Source organism: Polypterus senegalus, chromosome 1 (genome assembly GCF_016835505.1).
Source record: "Polypterus senegalus isolate Bchr_013 chromosome 1, ASM1683550v1, whole genome shotgun sequence".
Classification (NCBI taxonomy): domain Eukaryota; kingdom Metazoa; phylum Chordata; class Cladistia; order Polypteriformes; family Polypteridae; genus Polypterus; species Polypterus senegalus.
In genome coordinates this window covers 258863644-258875776 of record NC_053154.1, presented here as the reverse complement: position 1 = coordinate 258875776, position 12133 = coordinate 258863644, and the positions used below count along the sequence as shown (strand labels likewise).

Here is a 12133-nt window from a genome sequence, read left to right as displayed (position 1 = left end):
TCTGCTGGAGCCAATCCCAGCCAACACAGGGCACAAGGCAGGAACCAATCCTGGGCAGGGTGCCAACCCACCGCAGACAGTATTCATTATTTAAGCAAATTAACGATTTATCTGTAAAATGTGACATACGTACATTAATGAATTTCATCATGAAATTGATATCAAGTATAAATGTAAGGATTCTAAATGTGCAGAGAGTTGAAATATCATAAATGTAATATGTTCGGTGTGGTGATCGATTGCTGCTTGGTGCTGCTGTCAGGTCAGGAGGAAGCCCCAGATGCTCGTAGCACTTAACAACTTGTTTGGTTTTAAGATGGTGTTTACGATGGTCTACTTTAATGATAAAGTAAACTACGAGATTAAAGTGGACATTTCAAGATTTAAGCTGAAATTTCCACTTTAATCACAAAATACACCTTTTCGCTATGTTCTTAATGTTTTTCTTTGTGGCTCAAATACAGTGCTGTACATTCTGATGCTGTTGTGAAGGTGCAAAAAAAAAAAAGATGGCACAGAAGATGGTATGTGAGACTTTTAAAACGTATTGTGTCATTACAATGGGGAATATGCGACGGTTGAATATAAAAGCACCACAAATTTATTTGTTTGTTGGCATTTGGCTTCACCACATCGAACCATTCATCAAACAGTGCAGTAGGCACATCCATCCCGGTGGATCCTCAAAGTGGCTTTCTGTCACATGTAGATAGTAAACAGTGACTCTGACGTCACATTCCGACCTTTAACACACCCCAACTTTTTGCTGCTCAGAGGACGTGTCAAATGAACGCTTGGAACGCGTGGCAGCCATGATGCGTGTGCGTATACATTCTGAGTGTGAAGTATAAATGAGCCCTTAGCTCATCCACTTTAATTTCTCCTGACTGTCCCATCTGTTTCTACTTCAGAGTGGGCCAACCGGCAAAATCTCCGAGGTGGCCACCTCCATAAACAGACGAGGCAATCCTTTCACTGGCCATGGGTAGTCAAAGTTTGCTGTTTTTTTTGTCCCGTGTATCAGTATGTGTTGAAAATCTTTTCTCTTTTCTTCCCCTTCTTGCCTTACGTGGCATTTATTAACTCTATCCTGGTGTCCTTTCTCCGTGACTATCCTTGGAAACCACAGCACCAGACCACGACGTCCCCCAACAGTCTTCATTATGACCGTCTGCACAATGTGCCTGATACCCCCCCACCATATTAAGGGTATATAAGCAGTAACAGGGTTGCCATTGAGGATGACTAAGAGACAAAAGCAAATCAGATGGTGTTTATGTGGCAGTGCCACAGTACAGTAAGAAGGTTGGTGTTGTGCAGCCGTATCCGCGTGCTTCTGCTGGTGTCATTTGGCACATTTATTGATTCGGGTGCTTTCACTACTAACATCTGCATCTCCTGTGGCTCTTCTTCATCAGCTTTGTTAACGGCAATCTGTCTTGATGGGGTGTAACACGCCGTTTACTTAAAATGCATATTTTGCAGTTAATATGTTCACGTACATAGCTGCCAGTTCGTTCAAGTTTACACTGATTCTTACACTATTGTCCTAAGTGTGAATAACAGATATGGCACCTGTGACAACTTATCGTTCACTTTTACCACTCACTTGTTGAGGTCTTTGCATCCCAATGTATAATTTGATGCTACTGAAAGGTTTTCACTTGCATCAGGCTATGTCTCTTTTTAATTCATGCAATGTGTTCTCTGCACATGCTTCACACATTTATATGTTGTCATGCGTGTGTGCATGGGAAACAGCTTGAAGGCTTGGGTGACAGCAATTCTCTTTCGAGACAGGAGGTGACACTATATACTAACAACCCCTCTTCTTCCCCTTCATGTGCAGAAAGGATGAATAACACTGTTCCATCTGAAGTCACTTCCAGGGTTCGTTCATCTAGACCATTCTTTCCAGAATGCCTTAAATTCATCCTGGTCAGTCTACCTAAGACGGAAGTGTGGGACGACTTGCTTTTTTGCATCATAACACACATTTTCTTTCAATTTATTGCTTACAATTATATAGGGTTGCCTGCAAGGTGCCCCAAAACTCTAACCTTGTCAGGTAATTTCTTTCACAATGTTTAATTAGAGGTTATTTTAGGAGACTTTTTGACTGTAGGTGGTTTATTATAATCAGAAGCTTGCTCTTTGTAGGACCAGGTTAACGAGAGCACGTCTCATTTTTGCAGTTCAAAATCATCACTACTTTGGGCGCCACCTTCATGAAGTGAAATGTGACACTCAGTGAGACATCTACTAGTTACCATCCTGTTTTAATCAAAATTCACTCATGGTTATACATCTGGCTCAGCCTGATTAACTTGACACAAACACCTTTGGAGTGTGACAGGAAAGATATTGCTTGGAGAAAAATCCCATACAAACAATGCCTGATTTGAACTCGTGAGCTACAAGGCAGCAGTGCTAGGTCCATTGCCACCATGTCACTCTTAATTACTACAACAAGAAATGATGTCTCGTTATTTATTGCTCTTCTTCCTAACTACCAATTAACACTTCATCGGGCATCTGTACTGCACACAGTGAAAAATGAATGGCACATGGGCCTGTACATCTCAATTCTAAATAATGTAAGGCTGTGAACAACAACAAAAAAAAAAAACAACAAAAAAATTACTCATTCCCTGGGGCAAAATTGCTTAATTATCAAGGATATAAATGACCAGATAAAGCATTTCAGCTAGGAGATGAACTATCTTCCTTGTTTCTTCTGAAGGTCATTGTCTTAGTTATCCATATTTGAAAGGTTCTCTGTAATAACATTCTGAAAAGATTCTAGAGTGAAATAATGAACCGCCCTGTGATATTAGAGTGTGGAAGAGCTGCAAGTGGATTCAATTTAATTCCTGCATATATTTCTGATACATTTAAGGTTTAATACAGGAGATGAATCAGAGAGATTAGAGACAAGGCATGTGTTTCTTCCTCCCAGTCTCCAGTGTTTATCCCGAGCTGATTCTTAATTCAGCAAAGTGATTGTCAAGCCATATTCCACCAGGCTAATTTCTATTAAATATGTTCTTCTCTTTTTTTTGCAGTGCTGTGTATGTGTTTACTTTTTTCTTAAATTATTTTAGCTCGTTCCATGTGGAAACAAACAAAATCATCAATTCTTTTTCATTTCCAAAATGACATCCAAGTGCAAGTCTTCAAGCACACAGACACTAAGAACGCCTTCTGTCACTCAGGATGCTTTCATTTGCCACTTTCTTTTAATTCATTTCAGGGAACTCTTGATTAAGCCCTTGATTAGAGGGAGAATTTGTAATATAGTCCATTGGGTTTGAAATGTATAAACATTCAACTTATTACAATTTACAGTCCTTACACTTATGATATCCAATAGGTTATTCATCTGGTCTTAGATTGCTTTGGTTCATTTGCTAGTAGCAACAGCAAACCCTCATTTCATAAACTGAATTTTCATCATCATTTTTTTGCTGTTTCTCCCTCGTAATTAATATAAATATTAGTGAGCCCAGCATAGCACTGCTGAAATAGGCTTAGGCCCCCTGTGACCCTGAATTATTTAAACTGGGTTTTAGAATGTTATTACTTATCCCACATTATAAAAAGAAAAGAAAAATTGAAATGAATTTCAGATCTTTGGGTTTCTTCAGAACAAGGCCAATTGTTTTTTATTCTCCTAGGTACTTAGCAGAAGCCCCTTGAGCTCAAAGTGTTTTCTGATTACAATTTGTTTAGTGCACTTTACAAGTTTGTTCAGCAGGACTCACACCAAACTTCAAACTTAATTTTCATGCATTCGTTCATTTTTAGGACTGTTTATTCTATTAATTTGTCTTTTTCATGAAATAAAACCTAGATGTATATTTTTGTTTATCATGGCACTGGAGAGAGGTGATGTAGGTCAGACATGTTCAGCGTGCTCTGTACAAATGGCAATACTATGCCAGCTACTCCTACTTCCTACGGTGTATCTATTATTTAACTAGTCTGAAAGGGAGAGGTTGCCAGGGTCAGGGGCATCTCATCTATATTCCATGGCTTTGGCCATCCTAATTGGTTTGTACAATGCAACAGACAGCAGAAACAAGCAGATGGATAACTGTGAAATGTTGCACCATGACATCTTTCTGTTCCACAAGCCTCCACTGGGCTGGGGTGGCATCAATTGGGAAGGTAAAGACCAAGGTGACACTTGAAAATCTGTCATGTTCAGCCTCAGTTAGACCCCTTTAATATTTTAAGAGGAATAGCAGAATGAGAATTCACTTTACAGGCCAGATACACTAACGTGTATGTGATAGCCCATATCACAGAACATTTACAGATAGTATAATAACTGACTAGAGCCATTTATCTTTGTATAAGCTAAGCCGGTTCAGGTCCAGCCAGTACTTGGATGGGAGAACATCTAGGAAAAGCTTGGGTGACTGCTGGAAGAGGTGTTGATGATACCAGCAGGGGCACATACCCTGTGGTCTGAATGAGGACTCCAATACCCCAGTGCAGTAACAGGGACACTGTGTTGTAAACATGGCACCGTCCTTTGAATGAAATATAAAACCGAGGTACTGATTCTCTGTGGTCATAAATGATCTCCGGGCATCCTTCGAAGGGTGTATCACAATGTCCTGGCTAAATTGACCAGAATGCCCTATTCGTTCTGGCCCCCTAATCATCCCCTGGTTCTCTCAGCACTTCACCACCTAATAGCTTGAGTGTGGTGAGCATACTAGTGCAAAAATGCCTGCTTTTGAATCACCCAGGTAGACGCTACACATTAGTTATGGTTGAAGTGGCTTCCCACTCACTAGGAAAAGTGCATTGAGTAGTGAGACAAGTACTATATAAATGTAAAGTATTATTATTATTATTATAGTTTGTTTATAAAAAGTGCACTCACCTGCATGGTAGGTGAAAAGGCTCTGGGAACAGGCAGCTGTGGTGGAGGTATGGAGGCACACCACAGGTGTAAACGCTGTGGACAGTTTAATGCAAGTGAGAAGGCCTGTCACCCATTTTAATTCTTGAGTGCCAGCATGCTGACAACTTCATGTTACTTTGTGCCATATCAGTGAAGGACGTCCATTTGGCTGAGTCACAGCAGAGTAACCAGCAGATAATAGGGGCACATAAGCTGGGCCGTGCAGAGGAGCCATGAGTTTTGGGAGCCTGGAGAAAGTGTAAAAGAGAAGGCATCTTCAGGAAGTTCCCTGAAGTTAGATGCTCGTACGTGTGTGTGTTCGCAGACGCACACTTGTGTGTGAACAAGACGCCTAAGAAACTAGAAAGGCTTCTGACTAGATCAAGGCTACAGGGATGAAAGGTTACAAGCGGCATTGCTGACTGGATTATGTCAGGCTGACATTAATGATTGGCCAGGTAGATCGGCCTGGTGTATACAGTAAAACCAAGGGGCATCCACTTGGGGTGGTCTTTTGACCCTCTGCCGTTAAAGAGAGAAAGCGGTAGCTGAACAACAAATTATACAACAATCCTTGTAGAGCACTCCTGTATATAGAGATAATTACTCTTCACAGATTTTCATTTATTTTTGTGCTTGTGCCATTTTCTTCACTTTTGATTTGGATAACTGTTTTTTTCTGTCCTGGAAGAAGGAAGAAGAAGAAGAGCTGTCTGATTGTTTATTTTTTTCATTGCCTTTATTTTGAGCCATTGTAAATACTGTCCATATTCACCATGTTTGTGTAGATTGTATATATATATATATATATATATATATATATATATATATATATCTACTATATACCATGATTCCGATTCATCTGGCCACAGAAACACTACTAATGAGACTGAATAATGACCCCACCATAGAGACAAGAACTAAGCTGTCCACTAAAGACATAACACTCCTAATATCACTTTGCCAGAAAACTTTCACTTTCATTTCAACGGAAAATACTACATTCAAGAAGAAGGCATGCCAATGGGATCGCCGTTATCAGGACTTCTAGCGGAACTGGTAATGCAGCGATTTGAAAATGTGGCTCTATCCCAGTTCACACCCAAAATTTGGATACGCTATGTAGACGACACATTCATCATATTAAAAAATGGCCAGCTGAAAGAGTTCTACAACCACATCAACACAATATTCCCTGCAATCCAATTCACCATGGAAAAAGAAATAAACTGACGCATCAGCTTCCTGGACATCTCCATTGAAAGAAGTAACGATGCCACCCTGATCACAAGTGTTTACTGTAAGGAATGCTATGCAGACAAGATATTGCACTTTGCCAGCAATCACCCAGCATCTCATAAACGGAGCTGTGTTAAAACTCTATTCAGAAGAGTCCACACCCATTGTAATACGAAGGAGACAAAAACGAACGAAAGACGCTATCTTTTCCATCTTTTCACTTTAAATGGATACTCAAAGATATTCATTAATCGAAGCCTACACAGGAGACGCCAGAGAACCCAGCAAACAATCGACTCAAATCAGACCCCCCATCCCACCTGGCACACACTTCCTTATCATCACAGAGTGCCAGAAGGTGCAGCACACATCCTGCCCAAATCAGGCATCAGAATAGCACACATACCTTTGAACAATCTGTGCACTGTCCTTTTTAATGCCAAAAACAAGAAATCGACAGCAGAAACACAAAATGCAGTTTATAGCATTCTGTGCAGTTCTTGCCCAGTGGTATACATAGGACAAACGTCAAAAAGAATCGCAACACGTATACAGGAACATCGCAACGTCATCAGAAGGAAGGACTCACGATCATTGATCTATACGCATACAAAATCAACAGGACATACATTTAACTGGGACAATGTACAAGTAAAATTTAAGGCCAGTACTAAAAGTGCCAGAGAGCTGGCTGAATCTTGGCTATCAAATGACAACGCCATTAACAGACGCTTGGACATAAACCCAGCATATACAAACTTAAGAAGAACATGTTCATAATAAATAAAACCCCCACATACACTGACCTACCACCACCACCACCCACCCATCTAATTTTGCTATATATTGCCTTTGATTCTTGTAAGTCTAAGCATTACTATCTGATGAAGGCTCCTGGCAGGGTCTCAAAGCTCAGGAATAAAAACTAGTTTATGATACATGATTCATTTTCTCCCTTTGTGGATCTCCAACTGCAAATATGCAAACCGTATCACAGACCTTTGCTTCCATATATAAATATATATTAATTTTGTGTTATTGCAGAGGACTGCCTTTAATTTTGAAGTACATGACATTACACTTATTTTGCCTTGCTAGCATTTTAATAAAGACTTGTTTTGTTTTGAATATTTTCTTCGGTTCTGTTCCTCCATTTTACACGATTGATCTGTTCAGTTACATTAAACACACCCAGAAATACAAAATATAAAGAGATAAAATAAAATAAAGTCCAAGGTGTGTAGGCTTACATAGATACCGAGTAGAAACTCAGACCTGGTCTGTCAGAATAACTTCAGGGCGTTTGTTGTTTTAGCTCTTGGAGGCGTTTGCCAGAGGGAATTCTTTGGAATAGGCGGTGCCCTGGATGATCTTTGCGACTCATATAGGACTCGAATGGGTGGAAGGTTCTAGCCTTTGATCTTCTAATCTTTTGATCTGCACTGCAGATTGGTGTGAGAGGACTACTGTCATGATATAATGATTTTTCAATAGGGACATGGATTCTTGTTTAATGGTGCAGTCATGGCACAGGTGGCAAATGACCCCATAATTATTGAGCACAAATGGATGCCATTTAAACAATGGATGGAATTCACTACCTTGGTGAGACTACTTGGTTGATACCACTTAAACTGTCTGCATTCATATTTGCATTTAAACAATTTTCTTAAGCTCAGTACTTGTAAGGCACCTTGGTGTGGTGTTTAATGCAGACATAAGCACAAAGCACAACTCATTCGAGTTCCCAGTAAAGCTGGTCATTCCGAATGTGTTTGTTTTTTTTGAGGAAGCATACACTAAAGCTTAGAGCATTTGCCCAGCCCTCATTTGACTCTTATCTTTATGAGAATAAAGCACCTGCCCCAGAGCTCTTATGTGCTTCTTCTTTACACGAAGGTGACTAGGCTGCTCTTTACTGCAGTAGGTATTGTTTGACCCTCTGTGTGTGTGAGAGAGGGGGTGGATGTCATGCGACAGGTAGAATAAACTGAGCAGATGGTTAACTGGGCCATGACATCTCTCTCTTTCACTAGCCAACTCTGAGTCAGGGTTGGGCCCATTCTTGGCCCTTACTAGATTTTCTCACCCCACTAAAGACCTGGGCTGAGTACTCCTGTTTCTTCTCTATTATGCGTGAACAGTTGGCTAATAGTATACAGTATGATATAATAAACAAAATGTATGAACCACTGTATTGGTCTTGGGGATGCCATTAAGATTCAGTCAGTCGTTGAGTCTTCATCTAACCAGCATAGTCCTGAACAGGACTGCAGGTGGTGCTGGCACCTATCCCAGCAAGTGGAGGGTGCAAGGCAAGAACAAACCCTGGACAGTCTATCACAGGGTGATGATTAAGATTAGTTTTTTCATTTTTTTCATATTAAGGTCTTTGGTCCTTATGAGCGTTCTTTGCCCTTTCTTGTATACAGGGAAGTTGAAGGAACATGTGCTGAGCTATGCTAACTTTTCATGAAAATGAACATCAAACAAATATTTGATATCAGAGTCGTAGTGTTTTGCTCTGGGATTATTCTGGTCTCTTGAGTCTGAGTTCATGAGGAATTAATTTTTTATTTATAAAATTATATGAAACTGTAAGAATGTTAAAAATGGTTGACATTTTACCTTGTTTATTTCGGGGGTCACTATGTTTATTTATGGTTACTATGATTTCGCTATCCAGCTATCATCGCGCTTGTGTGCCTCTATGACATGAACTGTGCAATAGTTCAACAGGTCAGCTCCATGTGCTCCCACATTATGTAGCTTTGCTGATAAAAAACAAAACAGATTCTTTTTTGATATTGTGTGTTATATTAAAAGAGTTCTTATTACTAGTTTGAGTTTAGACAAAGGACAGGACTGATTTTTGGTTTAGAACCTTGCCTGGCTTTTGAGAATATCGATCTTCTCTGATTACTACTATTATATTTAGCTGTCTCCTCCTGATGGTACAACACTTTGGTTCAAAATCTCAACATTAACTTTGCCTGAATGAACTCTGAGCTTTCTTTCTGTGTATCTGTAGATTTCTTCCTCGGTTTTTATGGTTTTCTCCACAAGCCAAACAGGTGCCGGTTAAAAACTACAGCAACCTTTATTTATAGAGCACATTTTCATACAAACAATGCAGCTCGATGTGCTTTGCTGATGATAGGTGACTCACAGTTGGGCTGAGTGTGCAGGTAGGAGTGTGCCCAGTGATGGATTGGTGCCTTGTTGAGAGTTGAGTCTCCCTGCAACCCTTTTATGCAATAAGTGGGCACAAGAAATGAGTGAGTTGGTGGGTATGTGACCTCTGGCGTGGGCCTTTACAGATGCTTATTATGCCACAGGAACTGGGGGAACGAGTACCTTCTCACTATGTAGCAAAATGAAAAAATAAATAAAAAAATTATTGTCCATCCATCCAATTTCTAACCCGCTGAATCCAAATACAGAGTTACGGGGGTCTGCTGGAGCCAATCCCAGCCAACACAGGGCACAAGGCAGGAACCAATCCTGGGCAGGGTGCCAACCCACCGCAGGACACACACAAACACACACTAGGGCCAATTTAGAATCGCCAATCCACCTAACCTGCATGTCTTTGGATTGTGGGAGGAAACCGGAGCGCCCGGAGGAAACCCAAGCAAACACGGGAGAACATGCAAACTCCATCGCAGGGAGGACCCGGGAAGTAAACCCGGGTCTCCTAACTGCGAGGCAGCAGTGCTACCACTGCGCCACCAAAAATTATTGTTTAAAACTAATTTAGTATTAAGTTAAAAAATACTCCAGGTACATCATCAGTAAGTTATACTCACACAAAATGGAAAAATAATATAAAATTGTAGTAAGTGCAGTAGAACAAGGAGGATGGATATCAAAGTAAACGTCTGAAAAATACAGGTAGAGAGGGCATAGCCAATACATTTAGAGCACATTAAATGTTTTTTTTCCCAAACATGGCTAACATTATTTAGTATTTTAGTAACTAAGCATTGAGTAACCATTCCCACACCCTCAACTCCATGCACATTAGGATGACCATCAATTCTAAATTGGTCCCGTTTGAGTACGAATGTGGGCCCTGCAATGGACTGGCATCCTGAACAGAGTTAGCACCTGATGCTGCTAGGCCAGGCCTGCAACCCTGAATAAGACTGAGTGGGTTTGAGAATGTCATGCTTTTTAGTGTGTGGTGTAGCCCCCCATATTAAAAGTTTTATTGAAATCTTATTTGAATGTGCTAATCAACATGTAAAACGTTGCCATCCTCTGGCACCATGATTAGTGTGTACAGTGAAAGTACTTCCTTTCTTAACTAAAGTACAAGGGTGTTGTACCATATTAGCCATTATGAAAGTAGTGAAAAGCCAAGCAAAATGACACCTTTTATTGGCGAACTAAAAAGATTGCAATATGCAAGCTTTCAAGGCAACTCAGGCCTCTTCTTCAGGCAAGATGTAATCCCCATAATGCCTTGTCTGAAGAAGGGGCCTGAGTTGCCTTGAAAGCTTGCATATTGCAATCTTTTTAGTTCGCCAATAAAAGGTGTCATTTTGCTTGACTTTTCCCTACTTTCGTAACTGAAAAATCTCAATCAAAAGCAATTGAATTTACCTCTAAAAATAAACACAAAGATCCTGACATGTGTATCCAGCAGTTATTCTGAGTGTATTTATAATCACAGCTCTGTCAATTTCAAATGACTACAGTATGTTGGCTGCAAAGGCAATGCAGACAGCGTTGACTTTCTCCACCCAGAATTTTTAAAAAACATAACAGACAATACATAGTACAAATTGATAGACAAGTTAAAAGGGCTGAGCACAAAAGAGGCTGGCTGTTGTTAAGGAAGATATAAGAAAAACGAAACAATAAAAAATGCACCATCATACCAATAACAAAAGAATCCACCCACAGTCTAATGACAGACGTTACAATTATCATGCATGTTAAAAACAAAAAAATGTACTAACCTCAACTTCCTGATGTAGAGGAAAGCATGTAAGAGAAAAAAAAAACCAATAAATTAGAAATTAGAATACTGAATGAAACAGCATAACATACAAGTCCCTCCATAACAATTTGTGAAGAGGTTCATTTGTGACTGGTGGCTTTCAGCCATTTTGTTTCCCCTCTAACCAGTTTCCCTGTAATACCTGAAATGACTTTTGGGTTTTGATAGTTGTATCATTTTGCTTACTTGCTTTCTATCTCCCTGGCTTTAATGAGGTCTTTTGTTCTGATGTCAGCAGGTAAAACCTATTTTTTATTCCTGTTAAAGATACTTTGATTTACATAACGTCATCTGCAATGAGTCCTTTCATCTGCTTCCACAATGCCTATATTCTACCAGCAGCGCACATGTTACAATTAGAAATAACAGTCGTTTGCGGCAGCATTCCGGTTAAGAGCTCTCCAGAATGATCTCATGGTCTGGTTTATAAAGCTGGAAACATGCCTTACCACAGGATGACTTATGCAGTGCAAAGAGTTTTCAAAATGTTGATATTTAAGAATAATCATTTAAGAATGAGGAACTCCTAGAAACTGCAGATCTTTTCTTGATGAATGATTACGTCGCTTACCTTTACTAACTACTGCATGTTACACATACTGATTAAAAAAGAATCTGATGTCCTCAGATTGTGCAGCAGGTCTCAATTGACAGTCATGCGGTGGGGAACCATGGGTGCCATCCTTGCAGCTGTGTTAAAAAGGAATGGGAAGCATAGCTCAACTTCCACATAAATGACATACAGTGCAGTGGTAAGGTAGAAGCAGCACATGACTGAAATTCTGTTATTGTGCACTCTACTTCACGCGACGCGACGCATGCTGCAGCGGACGCTCCTGCTACGCAAGCGTTGTAGTGTTTATACTTGCGCGCGTACTTTACGTAAATCTGGAGGAATCCACCAGGTGGCAGTGCGAGATATTATCGCGGAGAGAACATGTTCGGCTTCTCTGTGTTGTGAATTGCCT

At 40.2% G+C, this 12133-nt stretch overlaps 1 protein-coding gene across 1 annotated transcript in view; it reads right to left on the bottom strand.

Moving 5' to 3' along the window:
* The window catches only part of spock2 (SPARC (osteonectin), cwcv and kazal like domains proteoglycan 2), a 311728-nt gene that overhangs the window by 87807 nt on the left and 211788 nt on the right, over positions 1-12133 (bottom strand). Inside the window, exon 2 of the mRNA XM_039772702.1 lies at positions 11125-11133. Coding sequence (XP_039628636.1) covers positions 11125-11133 — 9 coding nt within the window. The remainder of the gene's footprint in view (positions 1-11124; positions 11134-12133) is intronic.